Genomic DNA, 25097 nt, shown 5'->3' on the forward strand with positions numbered 1-25097 from the left:
AAAGTTTGGACACGTTTACACTAGTTGCTCTTTTTTAGCTTCAGACTATGATTCCATCCAGTTGGAGGATATCAGTCATATTTGATATTGTGATATTGTGATTTTAGCACACATTGTTTTCACTTGCCATGCCTCTAGCAACAAAGCATGTGTTTCTGCGTGAGTTTGTTTTGTTAGGAATGGCTTAAAAATCTTTTGTGTTTTTAAAATCTATTCAGATTTTAAAAGTTGTGTGGTGTATTCCAGCCTTTGGATATTAAAGATGTGAACACTTAGGAATGAGTTAAGTCAAAAATTTGAACTCATACACATTAGCATATGTTTTAAAAAAAGAAACAAAAGTGAGAGCTTGATACGCATTTGCTGTGGCATTGTATAGAACATCAGGCTATACCTAACAAGTAGAACAATTCAATTTTCTCCAATTATCATGGTGCATCAAAGTAATACTCTTATGAATATTCAAAATGATAAGTATTGCATTAAGTAGGATTTGTATTCCTAAAAATTAATAGATGAAAATAAAGAACATCAATACTTATTTTAATAATATTGTGACTGGCAATGCACATGTATGTGAAATCCTGCTTGTTAAAGGGCTTTGACATTGTCTGTTTATTGCTAATGATGATTATTCAGTGCATTAAACTGAAACTTTTCTATACTGTTAAAGAAACTGCCTTGTCGGCCAGAGATGTTTGATTTTGAGGGTATTTCTATGACTCACTTTTTCACTGACAACTGGGCAAAAGTGAAAAATTTTCAAGCAAGACCTGATGACATACTAATTGCCACATATCCCAAAGCAGGTGAGACTGCTTCATTAAGTTTTTGTTTAAATTAATTTAGCCAGCACACAAATTTGAATCTAAATGGCTAATTCATTAGATAACACTATAAAAAAAAGTCCATGTATTTTCTTTTCAAAATGACCCTTAAAACATTTGTTTTAAAACTCCCTTTCCATTGCTTTGCTAGGTACTACATGGGTTTCTTATATACTGGACCTTTTGTATTTCGGCAATGATGATCCAGAGGGTCAGACTTCCCAGCCTATCTATGTGAGAATCCCATTCCTAGAGTCATGCTTTCTAGAGTTTTCAACAGGTAAAAGATCTGTAATTTAGTCATTTCAATCTCTTTTTTTTTTTTTGCATTTAACTGCATTTTAAACATAAATTAAATTATTTCATTATACATTTTAAAAATACATTTTAAAGGCTTATGTTAAAAGGGCCAAAAAACCTAGAGCTCATTTTCAGAATATGAGCTGTCTCCAGAAAAAGTATACTGTCATTTTCTTTTTTTTTTAAACTGCTTTGACACATTGTGTTGTAAAAATTGTACTGCTTATACTTGTACTTAAAATTACTTTTTTTTTTTTCTTAAAGAGCGTGAAATGGTATTAGAAGTGCAATAGTATAGTAATTCACTCCAAAAGAGTGTAGCTTAGTTATGACAGTTTCTCAGGACCAGGTGGACATCCACTGAAGGTAATAAGTGGGGCCAGAGTAGAAACAACACGGTGAATCAAATCCTGAAAATACCATTAATGGGCAGGCAGGCAATACCATGTCTAGATTAGTCATGATGAGAGTGGACAAGAAAGGATGTCACAACTGAAAGGAAACATATCCAAAACTGTGCAGTGGTTTGTGGGTTATCAAACTGTCATACACCATAATGATCCAAGCAAATTCAAGTCATCTTTATTTATATAGCGCTTTTAAAAATACAGATTCTCAAAGCAGCTTTACAGTATTAAATAAGGCAAATAGTGTGTGAGAATACAAAAGGACATATACAAAAAAAAAAACAGTAAACACTCAATTTCAGTTAAAGACAGTTTATAATTGATTCAGTGATGTCATTGTCCAGCTCAGTTCAATTCAAATAATACAATCAAGTACATCAAGTCTGTGCAATCAAGTTGACGATATTGCTGGAAATTAAGTGCAATAGTGTAATGTGCAATGCCAGACCCAGGGATGACTGGAACAGCCCTAGGATCCTTTGCCGTGATCGCTTCTACACTGACTGCAGTTAACTCAGTGGACTCGGAAACCGATACAGCAGTCTTAGCTGCTCTCTTCCTCCTCAGTCTACGCTTTAACGTAGGAGACTGAAGAGGGTCTTGAATTTGATTTGAAATGAGAGGGAGGGTGGCATGCTCTCTGCAGGCCGACTCTGGTGGTGTAAGGATCTGCCAATCCTTGCAATGGTGCAAATACTTTGAAAAGGTCCAATAATCTAGGTCTCTTAGTTGCTCCATTTCCCATTGTGGTAGGAGGTCATCCAAGCAGAGATTAAAAGCCTCCTTTAGAGTTGAGTCCGGGTACTCCAAGCCCCTTGCCATGGTCCAGAAGAACTGGGCAAATGAACCCACCTCCCGGCACTGCTGGCGTAGCGATGCCACTGCCCATTGGAGTTCCAGTCTCCCTTTGGCGGTACTGGGAGGAATGCTCATTGCTGGGTCCTGAACAGGCTGGTTCGTTCTGTCAGGGATCTGCAAGAAATGGGACCCAGATGCAAATGAGCGGACAATGGTAATTTATTGACAAGACGTTGACTAGAAACAGCAGGGAGAGTGAGAAGTTAATCAGTCCAAACAGAGGGGCAGGGCAGACAACACAATACAGGCAGGAGGGATGACCACTGAGCCTGTCCAAGGTGGCAGCGGACTCAAGCACGGAGGCGGCAGCTCCAGAGGAAGGCAGGAAGACAGGGACCCCGTAGCTTGAAGTGAATCTCAGAAGTCGCACCAGTCTAGCCGCCAGGTACTGACTCACAGAACCAAAGACCTGACTCGTGAGAGTGGAGAGCAACTTCCAGGTGGTAGGGGTCAGAGGCCAGGGAATCTGGGTAAAGGGCAGGACAGGGCAAAACACGATAACAAACAAGACAAGACTCAAGACAACACAACGACACAAGACAGACAAAAGAAAATCTAAATCAAAAGAGAAAACAAAACTAGATAAGCATGCACAATCAAAAAAATACAAGAACTAGACAGAACTAGAGAAAACAAAAAAGGAACCGAGGATATAAAATAACAAGACAAGAGATCAAAAAATCACTTGAGCTAGATCAAAGAATATCTTTAGGACCAAGAAACCGGTAGACACCAAAACGAACTAGGGGTCGACCGATATGTGTTTTTCAGGCCCGATGCCGATACCGATTATTACAGACCAAGTAGACCGATAACCGATATATTGAACCGATATATATGTCTGGTGTAAAAATGAAAATGAATGTCAAAATTAAGAATAACAAGGGCTCTGACAAAAACGGCCTTCCCCAGTGTTGGTTGCACTTCTTACTCTTGTCTTCCCCCATGCATCCATCTACAATAAGGGTAATATATAAAGAGAGAGTTAAAAGTGGGGCCACTGTATGCTTCATGATTAAGCCTATGCATACTAAATACTAAAGCTAAACAGCTTGGGGAAATGTAAGTATTTGGCTTCAATAATTTACATGTTAGAAATGTATGTGTAATAGCATAACCTCTCATAATTCTTCATTAATTATTTCCGTTGACTAAATCATAACCTACAAGAGGTGACTATTCAATTCATCATCTAATGCACATCAGTTGATTAATTTAAAAAGCGCAATGTATATAATACATGTAAATAATTTAATTGTCTTCATAGCTCCATTGTAGAAGTTGCGAAGAAGACCGCAACTATTTTAATGAAACTATAACACTAATAGCCTGTTATAGGCTCACTTGGTTCAATAGCCTATTGAAATGTCCCAATTTCTGTCATCATAATCTTGGCCTATGTGACAGTATCTTAGTCTTGGCCTATGTGACAGTAATTTCCATTAGTTTTCATTTACAGAGCAGTGCAAATGAAGGCATAAAACATTCATTTAATTTATCTTTTAATCAAATGAGAGTTAAACTATTTTTTGGCAAACAAATTTGTTTACTATTAAAATTAAAACATGTAAGAAATAGCGTATTGTGTGATTGTTCTTTTAAACAAAATTTGTAATAATTGCAGTAGTATTAGTAAATAAACCGAACGTTTATTTTGACGGGTTGCCATGAGGACCTCTTAAGTTTCTGTAGCCTATTTATGATATGACGATCGTTTTACTCAAACGAAACAGTCAAATGCTCATGAAGTAACTCTCAGAGCAGTTCTGGGGATGATGTTCATATATTTATGTCCTCATTTAGTGACATGGCAGATGCGGAAAACACCGCGAGCGTCACGCACTTCAGTGTGTGTGTGTGTGTGTCAAAACCACGCGTCTGTGCCATTCACATATACAGAGACACGCCGAACATGCAGAATTCATATTTAAATAGTCTTTTTGCAGCTTAATGTTTACAGATAGTCCATATCATGAGTCGATTTAAGTGTACTGACCTACTTTTGATTAATTCATCCAAACTTTGACTAATTCCGTGACTCCGCGTTATACAGTAAACTCTGGATTCCGCGATTCCCCCTGCGTTTCCCCCATCTCGGAAACCATAAATAGATAATATTGAGGTTTTTACAACTTCAGTGTAGTGGATTGTAATTTATTGCAACTTGAGCAACGTCTGCTGCTGCCTTTGAGAGATAACTGATGCGTGATGAAGCAGCACCAGTTAGCAAGTGCTTTCGGTGTGAGAGCGCCTTTAGTCTTCCACGTTGATTGGTCGGACTCCGGACTCACAACAAATAAGATGCGCGGTGGGCGGAGACTGCTCTAGGCCACAGAGTGATGAGTTCCGACAGGCTGCATCAGAGCCAAATAGCGCGTTTCAAAATTAAATAATTTTATCGGCACATCGGTTTTGAAAATGACCGATACCGATTATCATAAAAATGCTTAATATCGGTGCCAATAATCGGCCAGGCCGATAATCGGTCGACCCCTAAAACGAACCAGCAAGGACACAAGGGAAAGCAACACAATATAAAGCAGCAGAGCACACGAGGATCAGGTGAACACAATCAAGCAAACGAGGACTAGACAAGGACTAAACAAGGGGGCGTGACCATGGGAAAAAGGGAGGTTGGACAAGAGGAGCACGTGGCAAATACAAACAAAGACAGAGCCATGTGCTCAGACACAAAACAAACAAAGAAACATTGAACAGGGACAAGACGGACAAGACTGTTAGGGTAGGATCCTGACATTTTCGGAACCTTTAGTCAATCCGACCAGACGCAGATTACTGAGCCTATTGCGATCCTGTAAATCCACAACCTGTTGCTCGAGCGCGGCAACGCATCTGTCGTGATCTGCGACAACTTTCTTTTGTTCTCTCATCTCCCCTATAAGAAGATCCAGTTTAGAGCATAGCAACTGAACAACTGACATGTGAGAAGCAAATTCGTTCCACATTGGTTTTCTTCTTAATCGGAGAAGCCGACAGCATGCCATCTGGTAAAGCACAACCAATGAATAAAACTTAAAACAAAACGAAAAAAAATCTGCAAAAAAAAGGCCAAACGTACGGAGCTCTACTCAAGTGTGACTAGGTTAATGAGAACACTGTGTAACTCGTTTATTTGTATTTTCTAGTTCGGGGAACAGACACAGTCTCTATAGTATGATATCTAGGTGAAAGAGTCTCTATGTGCCTGTTCAATTCTGAGCATTTTTCACTACTTTGTCTTGCCTGGTTTTGACCCGTTGCTGTTTCTTGGTACTGTTATGACTCTTGCTGCATACCTTTTGAACCTGCCTTGTTTTTTTTTGTTTGTTTTTTTATTATTCCCTGACTGTTTGCTGCCTGCCCTGACTATTTGCTCCTATGACCACAATTACATCTCCGTCTATGTTGCTGTTGTTATTGGAATGTAAGTCTTTACAACTGGTAAGGAGTTGGGTAATATACACATGACAGTAGTAGACTAGACCAGACAATGAGATGTGGTGAAAGGAGATTTTAAGTATTTTCCTTGACGAAGTGCAGCAGGTGTGACTGGATAGGAGCTGTTCGATCTAGTGCTGAAGGTGTTGTGGAATCCATGACAGTACAAAAGGCAGCTCTTGATTTCCGAGATGGACAACTGGGACGACCTCGGCCTCTGGGATCTGCCTCTGATCAGGGTGGCTGGAGTGAAATTCAGTCAGTAGTCACGGATCTAATATGCTATCACATGGTATCCAGGATCTGTCCTCAGGGTAGATTTTACCTTTAGGAATGGTGGCCCAGTCAGCAGGTCAATCTAGTCCCATAGCCAATGTGGTGGTAGTTGTGTAGCCAGCTATTTACTGAACACATCCTGGAATGCCCAGTATTCCTGTTGTATCTCCTGCTGGATGTTGGGATCAGGGCTCTCAATGGAGGTTGAACTGACTGAAATGAGGTGGTTGTGACTTTTGTTATTGGTTACCTGAGGGAGTACAGTTGGTAGTTTCAGACAATCTTGGAAGCCTTTTTCACTCCACTGGAGGATCCCACCACTGGCCCAAGAGACGTTTGGGGAATGTTTTAGCATCCAAGGGCATCCCAGGATAATATCTGTGGTGGAATCTTCCAGCACCATAAAGGTTATATATTCCTCATGAAGAAAGTCGATCCGAAGCTTGACAGTAGGCGAACAATGAGTAATCACACCTTGTTCCAGGGGTTTTCCAAGGATGGTATCTGGAGCTAGAGAGAAGGAAGAGCCAGATGGAGCAAGATGGATGGAGGGACAAAGGGAATCTTATAGGAGTGGAATCTCATGGCGGAAACAGGTCAATGATTGACAGGAGCCAGCAAAGGCAAGGCCAAGGAAAACACACAAGGCTGTGTCTGGAAGAGGACGTGGGAGAGGGAGTCTGGGTGAAAACTCAGGAGAGTAGGAGCTGGGCAGAACCAGCAGAGACTCAGGAGATTCAGGAGACACAAGACACTGAGGAGACTCAGGGCTGGGCAGAGCCAGAGGAGACAAGAGAAACAGGGGCTAAAACTCTTCCAGAATATTAATTAGCTTGGAGGCCATTGACAGATCACCGGTATTGGTGAGATTGTGGGCGGGACTCCATTCCATTCCATTGTATTCCACTAAAACTCCTTCGAGGAGGGGCGATGTTTCCGGCCCACGCACCTGGTCAGACGAAGACAGGCTCTGGCAAAACTCCCTTGAGGACCTTTCCTGGACAGCTTTGCCTTCATTGTGGTATTTAGTCTGATGTAATAAAAAATACACAGACAGCTTTTCGGGTTGTCAGTCAGGAAACTTCGATCTAAAAAATTCCCTTGTATGGTCCTCAAAGGAGAGATCCATTCGTTCCTGGCAGAGGAGAATAAACACTGAAATATTCATTATGGAGATTTGGTCTTCTGTAAAGATGCCTGTGTAATACAAACCAAATAAAGTGCATGATGTGGAAATTGAACAAGGTATATTATGGAAGTGCCCTTTTTTTCACCTGGGCTCCAAAATTATTTTGTACTCAAAATCAAAAATTGCTATTTCATACAGATCATTTCAAATTCTTTAAAACGTTTCACCTAATCATCTACTCCTACATTGTCGACATGTGGCGACTTGTGGTGGATGGTGGATCAGCACCTAAAGATGACCTCTACAGCCCTTTACATCAGCGAAGATCAGGACAACTAGATGAGCCCCAGAGACAGATCCCCAGTGAAGACCCTGTCTCCTAGATGGCCATAGGGACAAGACCTCGGGAACCAGTCCTTTACACAATCTGACTTTGCTGCAGTTGGAACAAACTGCTGGTTCGTCTGGCCAATGGAGAACTGCCCCCCCTCCCCCAACTGAGCCTGGTTTCTCCCAAGGTTTTTTTCTCCATTCTGTCACCGATGGAGTTTTGGTTCCTTGCCGCTGTCACCTCTGGCTTGCTTAGTTGGGGACACTTTATTTCCAGCGATATCCTCGACTTGATTGCACAGATACTATTTAAACTGAACTGAGCTGGACGATGACATCACTGAATTCAATTATGAAATGCCTTTCACTGAAAATTGAGTGTTTAATCTTGTCATTTTACATTATTTTCCTATTTTGATATTGGAAATTTGCTTTGACGCAATCTGTATTGTTAAAAGCGCTATATAAATAAAGGTGACTTGACTTGACTTATGTACTATAAATAGTTTCAAGGCCTTAACTGGGTTTTGGTATAGTCATAATAATAACAATGCCACTTCAAATGTAGAACAACATTCTAATTATCAGTTGCAGGAACAGAAATGGCAGATATTCTGACCACCTCTCCTCGTCTCATCAAAACTCATTTACCTGTTCAGTTAGTACCCAAGTCCTTCTGGGAGCAGAACTCAAGGGTAAAGTACTGGGGATTCTTTTGATTGTATGATATGACTGCTAGATGATAATATGTAATTCAATCTGCAAATGTTTGACTGGAAATTGACTTCATGGTTTGTATGTTAAAGGTGAAACATTCTTTTCAATAAATGTGTAAGAATGATCAGTGAGAAGCTTTCTATCACAGGTTAATGTGCAATGTAACTAATTTGTAAAATCAAAAAAAGTTTTTGAGTGCCAACATAGCTTTAACCAAATGGGGTACCTAAATAGTATCTTCCCTAATGACTATCTTTTTAGTAGATGGGGGACATGTTTGGGAAACCTGTTTGGAAAGAGTCATGTTTGGAGTTGAGTTTGGTCCTGGTAGTAGAAATTAAATGCTGCAGCTTTAATGAAAGTGAACTACTTCACTGTAATTCTGAAATAAATGTAATGAAATTGTAACTCTCTGATTAAGCAAGTTTTTCTTTCACTCATTCCAGATTGTGTATGTAGCACGTAATGCAAAAGACAATGCCGTTTCCTATTTTCATTTTGATCGAATGAACATGGTACAGCCTGAACCAGGGGACTGGAACCACTTCATAGAGAAGTTTATGAAAGGAAAAAGTAAGTTAAATAGCAGAAGTAAACCTTATTGATCAATCACAACTTGGGTTATATGATATGATATGATATGATATGATGTGATATATACAGTATGATATTATATATATATATATATATATATACTGCATATGTGTGTGTCTGCGCTTGCTTGGCCATTTGTTGTGGGAAAATAAGGAAAGTGTGTTCAAGGGCCAGAAGAAAACAGTGTAAAGAAATAGACTTTGAGCGAAGCAGTCTTTATCAGCAGAGGGTAAAAGCAGCTCGTAAGTGTATTTACTTGTCTTATTAGTGTTTAGCGCGGTTGTCGTTGCTAGGAAACGCTTGTTTTGTTTACAGTGTGGAGACGTGCTGATATTGCGTTTGGTCTCGTTCTGTCTCGAGTATCTTGTCAGTGTCTGCGCTTGCTTGGCCATTTGTTGTAGAAAAATAAGGAAAGTGTGTCCTGCTAAATTCAATTAGTATTTTGTTAAATGGGTATAAAAAAGCTTAGTCTACCTCAGCAGCGCTTGCAGCAGTTGTCGTGTGAAGTCCTCCTTGTGTGAAGACCGAAGAGTGTAAAGATCATTGACTCTACTCTGCGACTCCACCACCGCGGTCAAGCCAGCCGCAGTTCAGAAAAACATGGTCAAGCCAGCCGCGATTGAAAATAGGGTGCGCGCGTATTACTATGCTTACGGTAATTGCAGGACCAACACGGAGGGAACGCGCATTCAAAGCGTTTTTCATTCTAGATGCCCAGAATTGAGATATAATGACATTTCCCGTTATTTTTTTGTTTTATGTACATCTGCTTAATATTAGTGTTATTTATTGCTGTCTTTGTATCTGTATTAGGCCTACTATATTCTTCTACCTGCATTTCATTGCAAGATTCGTAGAAAAGGAGATATGGGACATTAATCGATTTAGAGGGGTATTACGACCCCGTTTCTAATAAGTACAAGAAATTAATGGTCAGTTCTTAAACAGGACGTCCTACACTATATGCACGCCTCATATGAAACCATTTTACTGCAGAATCTTTGAGATATGGGACATTATTACACTTTAGAGAGCTATAAAGACCTAATTTCTAATAAGTACAAGAAATTAATGGTCAGTTCTTATAGAGGACGTCCCATACTATATGCACACATCATATGAAACCATTTCACTGCAGCATTTTTGAGATATGGGACATTATTACATTTTGAGGGGGATAAAGACCCCATTTCTGATAAGTACAAAAAATGAACGGTCAGTTCTTATATGGGACGTCCCATACTATATGTGCACCTCACATGAAACCATTTTACTGCAGCGTCTTCAAGATATGGGACATTATTCTATTTAGAGGGGTACAGAGACCCCATTTCTAATAAGTACAAGAAATGAATGGTCAGTTCTTATAGAGGACATCCCATACTATATGCACACCACATATGAAACCATTTTACTGCAGCATTTTTGAGATATGGGACATTATTACATTTTGAGGGCTTTAAAGACACTATTTCTAATAAGTACAAGAAATGAACGGTCAGTTCTCATATGGGACGTCCCATACTATATGCACACCACATATGAAACTAATTTACTGCAGCATTTTTGAGGTATGGGACTTTATTACATTTTGAGGGGGATAAAGAACCCATTTCTAATAAGTACAAGAAATTAATGGTCAGTTCTTATAGAGGACATCCCATACTATATGCACACCACATATGAAACCATTTTACTGCAGCATTTTTGAGAAATGGGACATTATTACATTTTGAGGGCTATAAAGACCTAATTTCTAATAAGTACAAGAAATGAATGGTCAGTTCTTATAGAGGACATCCCATACTATATGCACACATCATATGAAACCCTTTCACTGCAGCATTTTTTACATATGGGACATTATTACATTTTGAGGGCTATAAAGACACTATTTCTAATAAGTACAAGAAATGAACGGTCAGTTCTTATAGAGGACGTCCCATACTATATGTACACCTCATATGAAACCATTTCACTGCAGCATTTTTTAGATATGGGACATTATTACATTTAGAGGGGTAAAAAGACACCATTTCTAATAAGTACAAGAAATGAACGGTCAGTTCTTATAGAGGACATCCCATACTATATGCACACCTCATATGAAACCATTTTACTGCAGCATTTTTGAGATATGGGACATTATTCTATTTTGAGGCCTATAAAGACACTATTTCTAATAAGTACAAGAAATGAACGGTCAGTTCTCATATGGGATGTCCCATACTATATGCACACAACATATGAAACCAATTTACTGCAGCATTTTTGAGGTATGGGATATTATTACATTTTGAGGGGGATAAAGACCCCATTTCTAATAAGTACAAGAAATGAATGGTCAGTTCTTATAGAGGACATCCCATACTATATGTACAAGGGGAAGTCGTGGCCTAATGGTTAGAGAGTCGGACTCGTAATCGAAAGGTTGCGGGTTCGAGTCCCCGGCCGGCAGGGATTGTAGGTGGGGGGAGTGAATGTACAGCGCTCTCTCCACCCTCAATACCACGACTGAGGTGCCCTTGAGCAAGGCACGGAACCCCCAACTGCTCCCCGGGCGCTGCAGCATGGCTGTTCACGGTGTGTGTGTGTGTGTGTGCATTTGTTCACTACTCACTGCTGTGTGTGTGCACTTGGATGGGTTAAACGCAGAGCACCAATTTCGAGTATGGGTCACCATACTTGACAATACGTCACGACTTTACTTTACTTTTTTTACCTCATATGAAACCATTTTACTGCAGCATTTTTTGGGACATTATTACATTTAGAGGGGGATAAAGACCCCATTTCTGATAAGTACAAAAAATGAATGGTCAGTTCTTATATGGGACGTCCCATACTATATGCACACCTCATATGGAACCATTTTACTGCAGCATTTTTGAGATATGGGACATTATAACATTTTGAGGGCTATAAAGACACTATTTCTAATAAGTACAAGAAATGAATGGTCAGTTCTTATATGGGACGTCCCATACTATATGCACACCTCATATGGAACCATTTTACTGCAGCATTTTTGAGATATGGGACATTATTACATTTTGAGGGCTATAAAGACCCCATTTCTAATAAGTACAATAAATGAACGGTCAGTTCTCATATGGGACGTCCCATACTAAAGGCACACCACATATGAAACCATTTTACTGCAGCAATTTTGAGATATGGGACATTATTATATTTAGAGGGGTGAAAAGACACCATTTCTAATAAGTACAAGAAATGAATGGTCAGTTCTTATAGAGGACGTCCCATACTATATGCACACATTATATGAAACCATTTCACTGCAGCATTTTTGAGATATGGGACATTATTACATTTTGAGGGGGATAAAGACCCCATTTCTGATAAGTACAAAAAATGAATGGTCAGTTCTTATATGGGACGTCCCATACTATATGCACACCTCGTATGGAACCATTTTACTGCAGCATTTTTGAGATATGGGACATTATTACATTTTGAGGGCTATAAAGACCGCATTTCTAATAAGTACAATAAATGAATGGTCAGTTCTTATAGAGGACATCCCATACTATATGCACACATCATATGAAACCATTTCACTGCAGCATTTTTGACATATGGGACATTATTACATTTTGAGGGCTATAAAGACACTATTTCTAATTAGTACAAGAAATGAATGGTCAGTTCTTATAGAGGACGTCCCATACTATATGTACACCTCATATGAAACCATTTTACTGCAGCATTTTCGAGGTATGGCACATCATTAGATTTAGAGGGTGTGGTGTTTTCACACTAAAAACAGAACACACTCCATGCGGTATACCACTCACATCCCAAACTTTATTCTTCTTCATCGCACTACTCAACACAATTTCTCACTAGAGCTCCTAGTGGTGCAGTTCCACATTACTGTGTTAAAGTAAGCAATTACTATGAATTGAACATCAAATATTGTATGCTTCTCAACACAACATCTTCCCCGTTACTCAAACAGAATTACTACTCTTTTTAGGTCATTACCTTATTCAAGTCTTTACTCAAACAACAACTTATCTCAGTCAAAACACACATGTGAGAATGCTGTTCATAGATTTCAGTTCTGCATTCAATACTGTAATCCCCTCCAAGCTGATCTCCAAGCTCAGCCAGCTTGGAATCAGCACACCCATCTGCAATTGGATTCTAGATTTTCTGACTAACAGACCTCAGTCCGTCAAGTTAGATAACCTCTCCTCCTCCATCATCACCCTGAACACCGGCATGCCACAGGGCTGCGTACTGAGCCCTCTCTTGTACTCCCTCTTCACCCATGACTGTGTTCCTGTTTATGGCTCCAACACCATCATCAAAGTTGCAGATGACACCACGGTGGTAGGTCTGATCAAGGATGACGATGAGTCAGCCTACAGGGATGAGGTGCAGCACCTGGCTGTGTGGTGTGCCACCAATAATCTACAACTAAACACCCAGAAGACAAAGGAGATCATTGTGGACTTCAGGCAGACTAGGAGTCATGCACACACACCCATCTACATCAACGGAGCTGTAGTGGAGCGTGTGTCGAGTTTCAAGTTCCTTGGCATCCACATCTCTGATGACCTCACCTGGTCCCATAACACCTCCACTCTGGTCAAAAAGGCACAGCAGCGCCTTTACTTCTTAAGGAGCCTTAAGAAAGTTCACCTGAATCCCAGGATCCTTGTGGAATTCTACCGCTGTACCATTGAAAGCATACTCACGAACTGCATCTCAGTATGGTACAGCAATTGCTCCGCATCTGACCGCAAAGCACTCCAGCGGGTGGTGAAAACTGCTCAACGGATCACCGGCACCCAGTTAACTTCCATTGAGAACATTTATCATAAGCGCTGTCCGGGCAGGGCAAGAAACATCATCAAGGATGCCTCTCACCCCAACCATGGACTTTTCACCCTCCTTCCATCCGGCAGGCGTTACAGGTGCCTACGCTCTCGCACTAGTAGGCTCAGGAAGAGCTTCTTCCCCGAGGCTGTAACACTTCTGAACGCCACACCACCAATCTAACCTGCACCTGCTTATTACTGCACTGGTCACAGTACTTTACACACATGCATTTGCACTACTCATATTTTGCACAGACTGCACATTGTTAAAGTTATTACACTATAAACTGTCTAAAGTTGTTACTGTACAAAGCACAGTAAACTATTTCTATAAAATATTGCACTACTGCTATTTTTGCATAGAATACATTGTTCTATCAATACTTTGCACACTCATCCAGCTGTATTTATTTATTACCACTGTTCTCACGTTTCTGCTGTTCATAATGTGTATATATAATCTGTAATCTATATAATCTACATTGCTCTGTTCATAATGTACATACAATCCCTACATTGCATTCCTATTTATATTCTGTATATACTCTGCTCAATACTGTATATAGCAATTCCACTGTACATTCTGTAAATCATATCTTCACTTACTCTGCACTTATATGTATATAAAACACTATATTCTTGCACTTCTGGTTAGATGCTAACTGCATTTCATTAGCTCTGTACTTGTACTCTGCATAAATGACAATAAAGTTGAATCTAATCTAATCTAATCTAATCTCAAATAATCATATTCAAATGACCTCTTATGCCTTCAAACAACAGATAGGCAGTTCAACAGAGCATAATGAGATTTTAGCATACTTTTAGCCTTATAACATAACACAGAATAACATTCATCAAACATTTCAGGATTCAGTGTACATTCAATTTTTTTTTTTTTTTAGATAGGGCAGCGGTCCGCCTACACCCTTTACATATCTTCTTGATCTGACTTATTTCTTTCTCTTTCAGACACGTTACTCTAACACATAGTCTTGAGTCCACAAAGGCGGGTGTCTCTGTCTTAAGCCCCTATCCGAACTCAAAGCAGTGTTCTCCATTGTACAGCTTCTTTCAGGTATTTCATCCTGTGCAGAGTTTTCCTCTCTTTCTGGACAAAGGGAAAGACGTGCTGAATTCCATCTTTTCCCATCACTTAAGATGAAAGAACTCGGGCCTGTTTGTTGTTGAACTGACAACGGATCAGTGAACTGGGCTTCTCCTTTTTTCACATGAAAAGGCTTCCTTACTCTCACCTTATCTCCAACCGCAATTTTAAGAAATTTAGATCCTCTTTTACGATCGGTGTATTGTTTACTTTTTTTCTGTCTTTGTGTCACACGAGCTCTGACCTGAGCAAATTGATCAGGGTTATCCTCAGGCAGAAGAACATTCAACTTTGTTCTCATAGGACGACCTCTCAAGAGCAGAAAAGGAGTCTCACCCGTTGTGGCATGGGGTGTCGCTCGATAGCTCTTCAGCATGGTCAGGACTGCAGATTTCCAGGGCTTATGAGCCACTTCAGCTGCTTGAAGACACTCTTTAAGCACCCTGTTGAACCGTTCGATGGCCCCATTAGCCTGAGGGTGATAAACACTGGTCTTTATGTGCTTTATTCCCTGTGTTTTGACAAAATCAGCAAATTCAGACGACGTGAACTGCGGCCCATTGTCTGTTGTGATGGTGCAGGGGTTTCCTTCTCGAGCAAAGATAGTGTTCAGAAATCTCAGAACAGTCTCTGTTGTTACTGATGAAGCAAAACCAACTTCCGGCCATTTACTGAAATAGTCAATCAGTGTTATTGCAAACTTACAGTCAGTAGCTCCCTTTTCGAAAGGTCCTACTATATCAATAGCAACATGTTGAAATGGGCCTTTTGGGAACTCCACTGGCTGCATTGGAGCTGTAAATGTTTTGGCCGATTTATCACTGGCCTGGCAGGTCTCACATGCGGACAGGATCGTGTGGACAAGATCGTCCATTCGCGGCCACCAATACAGCTCTCTTAGACGCTGTTTGGTTCGAACCAGCCCCTGATGTCCCTCATGCGCCAGATGGATGAGGCGTTCCCGGAGTGCCATAGGAACAATCAAACGATTCCCTCTGAAGATCAATGGACATTCAACAGCCAGTTCATGTCTGATCGGGAAGTATGGACGTAAGTCACTGGAGACAGACTTTTGCAATTTAGGCCAACCTGTCTGAATTGTCTGACGTAACTGAGACAGTTCTGGACAGTCCTCGCATTCAGCTTTGAAGTCCACAAGCGGCAACGCAGTCAGAAAAGGCTGAATTTCTGCGATTTCAGAAATCAAATCCTGTTCAATGGATACAGTGGTGTCTGTGTGGCTCAATGGCATACGGGACAGACAATCTGCCACACAGTTTTTACTACCAGGACGGTACTGCACATCATACTGGAAGCACAGGAGCCTAGCAGACCAACGAGCTACCCTCATGCCTGCTCTATTCATGCCCTTTGTGGAGAGAAGAGTGGTCAGGGCCTGATGATCAGTTCTTAAAGTGAAACGATGTCCCCACACATACGTTCTCCACTTTTCTACCGCCCAAACACACGCAAGTGCCTCCTTCTCCACAGTAGAATATTTCCTCTCAGACGTTGATAGCGTCCTGGATGCAAAAGCTACCACACGTTCGACACCATCAGGATGTAACTGTGTCAGAACAGCACCCAGGCCGTAATCTGAGGCGTCTGTAGTAATGAATGTGGAAAGAGAAGGATCATAAATAGAAAGAACAGGGCTCTCCAGCAGCATTCTCTTAAGCATTTCAAAGCTTTCAACAGTCTTTTTACTCCACTGTAGTGGCGATTTTGCATCAGCTCTGAGCATCTGCCTCAGTGGCTCGACCACAGTAGCGTAGTTTGGGAGAAATTTGTTGAACCATGACGTGAGTCCTAGGAACGAACGGAGCGTTACCATATCTGTAGGTCGAGGTGCTTCTGAAATGGCAGTTAAGTGGTCTGGGCTGGGACGTAGTCCTTCTTTTGAAATGACATGACCAAGGAATGGAATGCTTGCTTGGTTGAAAGAGCTTTTCTCAAAGTTAATCTGCAGGCCAACCTCGTCTAGCCTTTGGCGAACATCTTGGAGGTGCTTATCATGGGCCTCCTGAGAATTACCATAGACTATAATGTCGTCTAAGTAATTCCTTACCCCTTCCAGCTCTTTTAGGACCGTTTGCATCATTTTTTGGAAGGCTGACGGCGCTGAAGCTAGTCCAAACGGAACCCGAGTAAAACGGAAAAGGCCTTCGTGCGTTATGAACGCTGTCAGATTACGACTGTCAGGATGGAGAGGTAGCTGGTGGTAAGCGGAGCTCAGATCAATTTGACTGTAATGTGAAGCACCTGCAAGTTCTGTAAACAAGTCATCCATGTGAGGTGATGGGTAGCAATCCATAATCACACTCTTATTGGGTTCACGGAGGTCCACACAAAGTCTAATGTGTCCATCACGCTTACGTACCACCACCAACGGACTAACCCATTCTGAAGCATCAACTGGTTCAATTACACCCGCTGTAAGGAGACGATTAAGCTCAGTGGACACCTCCTTGCGGATGCTGAGAGGTAAGCGTCTCAATTTTTGACGTATTGGTGTGACTGTTGAATTAACTTGCACTTTGTGGATGAATCCTTTTACACATCCAAGGTGAGTAGCAGATGCAGGTGATACTGTGTACACAGGACTTGTGGGATGCTGAGTCATATGAAGAGGTGCAGCTGAGATTCCACCTTCATTGTCTATGTGCTTTACTTTCCCGCTTACAATGTTCAAGTTCAGCAGTCTTATTAAATCTAACCCTAACAAGGGAGATCCTGCAGTCACTACATAAAAACTAGCTGCAACTACATTGTCATTTTCTGGGACACCCACTAATGCTGATAAGCAACCAATAACTGGTAGGTTCTCTTTTACATACGTGACAATTTAATTTTTGGCTTACTCAGGGTGCATTGTGAGAAGTGTTTCTTATACAGATCTTCTGGAAGTATGGAAACTGATGCGCCCGTATCTACAACCAGTTGTAACTTATGTTTATGACCTCTTGGTGCTTCAATATTCACTTCACAGGTGATCTTATCATTGGATGTAACAGATTTGTTTATGTTATCCACGCAGAGCACAGTCACGTCTGGAACTACCACCTCTCTTACTTCACTCACTGCTGTCTTACATACTCTAGCAAAGTGTCCTCTTTTCCCACAGTGTCTGCATGTCACTTTAGCAGCAGGGCAGTTTTTATCATTTGCCAGATGTTTATCTGATCCACATCTGAAGCATTGTCGACGTTGCTGAACGGTCATTGTTTGTTTTCGATCCTCCGATCGTCTCTGAGCAAATTGTGACTGCTTGGTTGAACGTGCGCGATTTCCCCCTCTGCCATACTTAGTATCCATACTAATGGCTTGTACCGACTTCGTGGCAGTAGCAGTGGAATTACAGAGCAATGACGAATTTTTAACTGCAGCTTCCACTTGACATGCAATTGTAATCGATTTCTCTAGAGTGAGGTCGTCCTCTAACAGTAATTTGTCCTTTACTGCAGTCAATGACGCATTCGCGATCAACTGATCACGGAGCATTTCACTCTCCATTTCCCCGAAAGCACATGGGGCTACTAACGCTCTTAAAGCGGCAACGTATTGCGTAATAGTTTCATCCGCTCTTTGCACACGTTGTCTGAACGTGTGACGGCATGCGACAACGTTAACTTTAGGCACAAAGTGTTTCTGAAGTGCGGCCATTGCCAGAACAAGGTACTACTTTTGATGAAGCAGAGTATAAAACAGACGTTGACCTTCCGTCCCCAAGCAGTGCAGCAAGACCGCTCGTCTGCGTCTCTCCGGCCATGCATCTCCGGTTGCCTGGATGACTATCATGTAATTTTGGAAGATTTTCTGCCACGTGTCAAATGGAATCGGTGGCTCCCCGCTAACAAAAAGAAACGGGGGCGGGGCGTGATTCTGGAAACGCTATAGTGAGGTATGAGCATGGCTTTTGCTTTGCTGTAAGAATTTGTATAAAGATGTTGGTTTTATTATTTATTTTGGTATTAAGTGCAGGGAGATAATCCTCGATACGGGAGTGTGAGCGCGTGTGCTGTTAAGGCGGTTGTATTCGGAGCTGTGGACTCCGGGCTTAGCTTGTAGCAGCGAGCTGTGTTGTGCAGCGTTTCGATTTCATTGTATCGTATTGTCGCGCTCCACTCTTGGATTACAGCGGAGGTATGTGTGCAGTGGATTATGATTGTTACATTGATGTGGATTGTGCATTTTTAATGTTTATGTGGCTGCATTTGTTTTGGGTCAAGTGTTTCATTAATGTATTTGCATTAGTATGGTAGATTAAGTTTTTAGAGGTATTTTTATTTTGCATTTACATTTTGTTTTTTACTCGACAGATCTTTCCTTGTGGAGCTCTATGCACACGGAACTCTGATGTCTAGGCCCTGCTGTTTTGTTTAGGACTTATTTTTGGTTTTTTTAAATCGTTTATTGATGATTCTTGCATTGTTGCGACTTGTGTTTGCTTGATTGTGTTTGTTTGTTGAATCTAGTTTTTGCCAACCGTCTAGGTTTGCATAACCCATTTCTTTGTGATTTAGGAACCAGCCTGCAAGGAGTGTTTTCTTCTGGGGTTGTCTGGGTCCCTCTTTCGTCACTGCATGGTGGTGTGAGATTTACTGCACTGCATGAGTATTGAGTTGAGAGTGTAATTTTATTTGTATAATTTACTATACATTCTTTAAAGTTGTTGATTATTAATTGGTTTATCAGTGCACGTGTGGTGTGTGTGTGGTCCTTGGGGGATCCGTGGCCGTTTGATTCTCCCCCTTCCCTCCAGCAGGCTGGGTAACTCTCTACTTTAAGATAGTGGGTTATGATTTTAATATTTGGCTTAAAGTCCAGGGCCCGTATTCATGAAGAATTTTAATGCAAAAAGTAGCTCCTAGTGACAAAATTCTAAGAAAATTCTTAGAAATGTGGGCGTTTACTCTTAAAATTAAAGAAAAAATCCTAGTAAAGAAAAAAGTAATTCAGAAAGCATCTTAACCCTTAAAAGAGGTCTTAAGGTCAAACTTGTTAGGAGTATGGACGAGGACTTTTAAGGGGCTTAAGAGTTTCTTTAACAGCGGAGAAAATGGACGAAAATGAAGAGGGAGAAGAAATGTGTTGCACACAATGCATGACAGTGAGTTAATAAGACACTACACATTAGTTCGTGCAGGGATCATGTTTGTGACTGATCTTATTAAAGACATGCTAACATCTCAGACACCGCGCAGGGATCATGTTTGTGACTGATCTTATTAAAGATATGCTAACATTTCAGACACCGCGCAGAATTGCCATAGCGCCAGAAATCACTACATTAAAACATTTGGCAACTGGAAAAATGCAACTATGCAGCAGTGATGATTTGGGTCTTTTACAGCACTTATTAGGCTTATATGTCTCTGTTCATTTCCTATAAAACACAGTAAATATGCAGGGCCGGCACCAAGGCGCCCAAACGAGTTACTGTGCCCCCTGACTTTCCATCCTCTCCCCTCGCTGAACGCGATCGATTTTGAAAGCGAAAGTACCGATAAAACAGCGCACATAATGTGATTGCACGCTTTAGCGAGCGTCAGCAACTGCACAAGATCACAGATTGCAGCCCCCCCCCCCCCCCCCCCCCCCACACACACAACGTGATTTGTGCCCCCCCTAGAAATTTAAATGCCTCCCGATGGAGGTGCCCTGGCGCTGGCTCTGTAAGTATGACAGCATGGTAAATAAAAAATAAAGAATATATATACATATATAATGTGTGTGTGAGAAAGAGCGAGAGGAAAAATTCCGCCTGTAATTTCAAAGTGAAGGCTTATAATATACCCTACTCTTAAAAGCACTCTTTTATTTCCTTCTTGACAACCAACCAATCACAGTCTTCAAAAGATTGTGTCATACATAGCAACGGGGTCAACCCCGCCTCCTCACTAAGATGAAAGTTTTTGTCTTTTCCTTACTCAGAGTTGCTCTCAGATCAGTCCCGAATCGCTCTTAAGCTAAGACTCCTACGTAAAAGTTTTTAAGCTAAATTAAGAGTTTTCTGAGAGGATTCTTAGAATCTTTATGAATACGGGCCCAGGGCCCGTATTCATGAAGAATTTTAATGCAAAAAGTAGCTCCTAGTGACAAAATTCTAAGAAAATTCTTAGAAATGTGGGCGTTTACACTTAAAATTAAAGAAAAAGTCCTAGTAAAGAAAAAAGTAATTCAGAAAGCATCTTAACCCTTAAAAGAGGTCTTAAGGTCAAACTTGTTAGGAGTATGGACGAGGACTTTTAAGGGGCTTAAGAGTTTCTTTAACAGCGGAGAAAATGGACGAAAATGAAGAGGGAGAAGAAATGTGTTGCACACAATGCATGACAGTGAGTTAATAAGACACTACACATTAGTTCGTGCAGGGATCATGTCTGTGACTGATCTTATTAAAGACATGCTAACATCTCAGACACCGCGCAGAATTGCCATAGCGCCAGAAATCACTACATTAAAATATTTGGCAACTGGAAAAATGCAACTATGCAGCAGTGATGATTTGGGTCTGTTACAGCACTTATTAGGCTTATATGTCTCTGTTCATTTCCTATAAAGCACAGTAAATATGCAGGGCCGGCGCCAAGGTGCCCAAACGAGTTACTGTGCCCCCCCACTTTCCATCCTCTCCCCTCCTTGCTGAACGCGATCGATTTTGAAAGCGAAAGTACCGATAAAACAGCGCACATAATGCGATTGCTCGCTTTAGCGAGCGTCAGCAACTGCACGAGATCACAGATTGCAGCCCCCCCACCCTGCCGACACACACAAACACACACACAAACACACAACGTGATTTGTGCCCCCCCCCCCCCCCAGAAATTTAAATGCCCCCCGATGGAGGTGCCCTGGCGCCGGCTCTGTAAGTATGACAGCATGGTAAATAAAAAATAAAGAATATATATACATATATAATGTGTGTGTGTGTGTGAGAAAGAGCCAGAGGAAAAATTCCGCTGTAATTTCAAAGTGAAGGCTTATAATATACCCTACTCTTAAAAGCACTCTTTTATTTCCTTCTTGACAACCAACCAATCACAGTCTTCAAAAGATTGTGTCATACATAGCAACGGGGTCAACCCAGCCTCCTTACTAAGATAAAAGTTTTTGTCTTTTCCTTACTCAGAGTTGCTCTCAGATCGGTCCCGAATCGCTCTTAAGCTAAGACTCCTACGTAAAAGTTTTTAAGCTAAATTAAGAGTTTTCTGAGAGGATTCTTAGAATCTTTATGAATACGGGCCCTGATCTTTTAAAGTTGTGATTTTTCCCTTTTTTTCACTTTGATAACTTTGATTGCCCATCGAACTAATATTTATTGCTTGTTAATAAAAGTGTTAGACTTCAAGGTCACGTCTCTGTTCTTCTTTCATTATGGGCTATTGAACTTGTGTTGCCGTGTTTAATCATTTCCGAGGGTATAAACCCCGGTGGCGTAGTCGGAAGCCAGGGTGAGCGTGGAGTTTCGCTCGGTTACACATGCAAAGGCCATTATTTTTATCTACATATTTATATGTAAAATATAAAAAAAAAAAAAAAAAAAAAAAAAAAAAAAAAATATTGATGTTTCTATAAGCCTCAAAATGGGAGAAATAATGTACTGTCTTTAAAAACTTTGTTGAATTTGGATGTATGCATCCTTGTTTTTATGATTTCAGGAGATTGGGCAGTTTATTTCAGCCGGCGCCAGGATGTCTGTTCTTAGATGTGTGCATTCCGACTTAAGACCAATCTTCTAATTTTTACATATTCTAGTTCTGGGGGTCTCCTGGGACCAGAGGATTTATAGCAGGAGAGCGGGAGAGTTTAAACTATGTGTGTGTGTAAATGTCAGTCCTGGCTCAAGCCCTACACATTCCCCCTTTGCTCGGTGAGGTTCCCGTTGTGAACATCGTCGGGCACTGGAACAAGAAGCAGGGAGAACAGGCACACACAAGGCACAAACAACATCTCCATCACTGACTGAATCCTGGTGCAGGGTAATTTGGGAATGAACAGGTTAGAAACTTGAGAAGGCAACTGGGTTATTGGAAGTGGGGTTATTTTGATTGGTTTAGTTGTCCGGGGTTTGACGAGGCGGTATAGGCGTGATCTCAATCAGGTTGGTTGAGTTCTCCGGTTCGGGTTCTTGGTCAGTTTTATCACGTCGGAAAATGCGCCGGACGCCTGGCGTGCATTTGTTGAAAGACTCTTGAACGGCATTCACTCGCTTGTGTAGGAGGAAGGCCAGGGTCAAAGTCACAACATATCCTACAATAGTAGAGATGCAAAGCGCTGTGTCAGCGGCATACCAAGACCGATAGCGATAGCTTCTAAAGCTGTATTAACGGGGGTTAAATCAATCAGCTGTGTTCCTTCCTCCCTGATCCTTTCTTCCAATTCTGGATCAAGGGTGAAGGAGTGCTGTTTGAAGAAAGGTGACATTTCGATTTCAGCCTGATACTCGTCGTCGGTAAGGTGGTACAACGCCAAATCGTCAATATGGAGGATCGAGCCCTTAGGGACCGTGATCCATAGAGTTTGGTTAGGTAGGATAATGCGTGTGGCGGTGTCGTGTTGATCGTATGTGAGGGTAGCCGTTCGCGCTGGGGTGTTGACCAGCCATCGGTTTCCGATAATTTTGGCTTGCGTTACCTCAACTTGAGAACGTGGTGTTGCTTCGGCGGGGCAGCTTGTGTCGGGCCTTATGGATTCTAGGCCGCAGATGCCCTCAGTATTATCACGGACAAAAGCCTTACTCGGGCAAAGGAAGTGAATGTCCTTCGTGAGCGTACACATCTTTAGGTTTGGGGCCAGATACAACGGTTCGTTGTTATCGTGATACGCAACGACTTCAGGAGTGTGGATTTTGACATAGGTGTTCCCTTGCCATTCACCACATCTTTGAGCCGGTAAATGTTATTAGCGTCGATAATGGTTAAACTGAGGAGAATGGCCCGGTCATCTGGATCGGTTGACCACGGTTCTCACAACCAGTTACAATGACTTATTAAAGGGAGTCAATCTCAATTTCGGGACCTGGATTTAAGGAATTTGTAAAGGGAGTTTCCTGATGAGGGGACTAGAGGAGAAGAGAAATTGGATTGAGAAAAGGAAAAAGGGAAAAAACATAAAAGAGACACGACAAACAAAAGAGATACACAAAGAGACACAAGGACACCGAATGAGGTGAGGCCGCAAACGAGTGTCACATGTGTGGAGTAACTCCTCTCTATTATCTTGACAAGATGGCGGCGCGAACACATCGCGAGGCTCAGCGTCTCTCCAGTATTTGCAATTTTGCAGTATTTTTCCTGCTCATCTCGGGTCTGTTCTCACTGAACAGCTTTGCCTTAACATCATACACCCGACAGGAGCTTTTGGATATCGGTCTGCACTTTTCCAACAGTTTTATAACCAATCATCGACTCATCCCGGAGATCTCCAGAACACCTGAGGCTACGCACTCTGCTCGGCCGGGCGGAAGTGCTCACAGGCGGCGCCGAGATCGTAAACAAAGGCGGGGGAAGCGCGGAGGACTAAGAGCTAAGCTAAAGCTAACACCGCACCGGCTCTCTTTGCCCAGCATTTTCCTCGCTAATGTGCGGTCATTGGTGAACAAAATGGATGAAATACGACTTCGCATCACCCATAGTAAGAAACTTTTGGACTGCAATGTCATGGTTTTCACTGAAACATGGCTACATAGCGACATACCAAATAATGCTATTGATCTAACCGGACGCTACACGCTCCGAGCAGATAGAACGGCAGATGTCTCCGGCAAGACCAGAGGTGGAGGATTGTGCATTTATGTAAACAAAGCTTGGTGTACGAACTCTGACATTGTTGGAAAACACTGCTCACCTAACCTAGAGTTTCTCATGGTTAAATGTAGACCTTTCTATCTGCCGCGGGAGTTCACTACCACCATCATAACTGCAGCCTATATTCCCCCGGATGCTAATGCCAAGCTTGCTATGAACGAACTGCATGCGGCCATTAGTAAACAACAGACTGTACACCCGGAAGCTGCATTTATTGTTGTGGGTGATTTTAATCACTCCAACTTAAAGACAGTGCTCCCCAAATTCCATCAGCATGTCTCCTGCCACACTAGAGGAGAAAAAACTTTGGATCATGTTTACACAAACATCGCAGGAGCTTACATCGCGACTCCCCTCCCCCACCTGGGACAGTCTGATCACCTTTCTTTGTTTCTCACCCCCAAGTATTCACCCCTCATCAACCGTGTGAAGCCATCAGTGAAGACCATCAAAGTGT

General features: G+C 41.6%; 1 protein-coding gene across 1 annotated transcript in view; it reads left to right on the forward strand.

The window, feature by feature from the left end:
* The window catches only part of LOC306848842 (cytosolic sulfotransferase 3-like), a gene marked incomplete at both ends in the record, with an annotated part of 42083 nt that overhangs the window by 116 nt on the left and 16870 nt on the right, over window positions 1-25097 (forward strand). The window contains 4 exons of the mRNA XM_079383592.1: window positions 674-809; window positions 979-1107; window positions 8154-8260; window positions 8729-8855. Coding sequence (XP_079239718.1) covers window positions 674-809; window positions 979-1107; window positions 8154-8260; window positions 8729-8855 — 499 coding nt within the window. The remainder of the gene's footprint in view (window positions 1-673; window positions 810-978; window positions 1108-8153; window positions 8261-8728; window positions 8856-25097) is intronic.

Source organism: Barbus barbus (genome assembly GCF_936440315.1).
Source record: "Barbus barbus genome assembly, chromosome: 29".
Taxonomy (NCBI): Eukaryota; Metazoa; Chordata; class Actinopteri; order Cypriniformes; family Cyprinidae; genus Barbus; species Barbus barbus.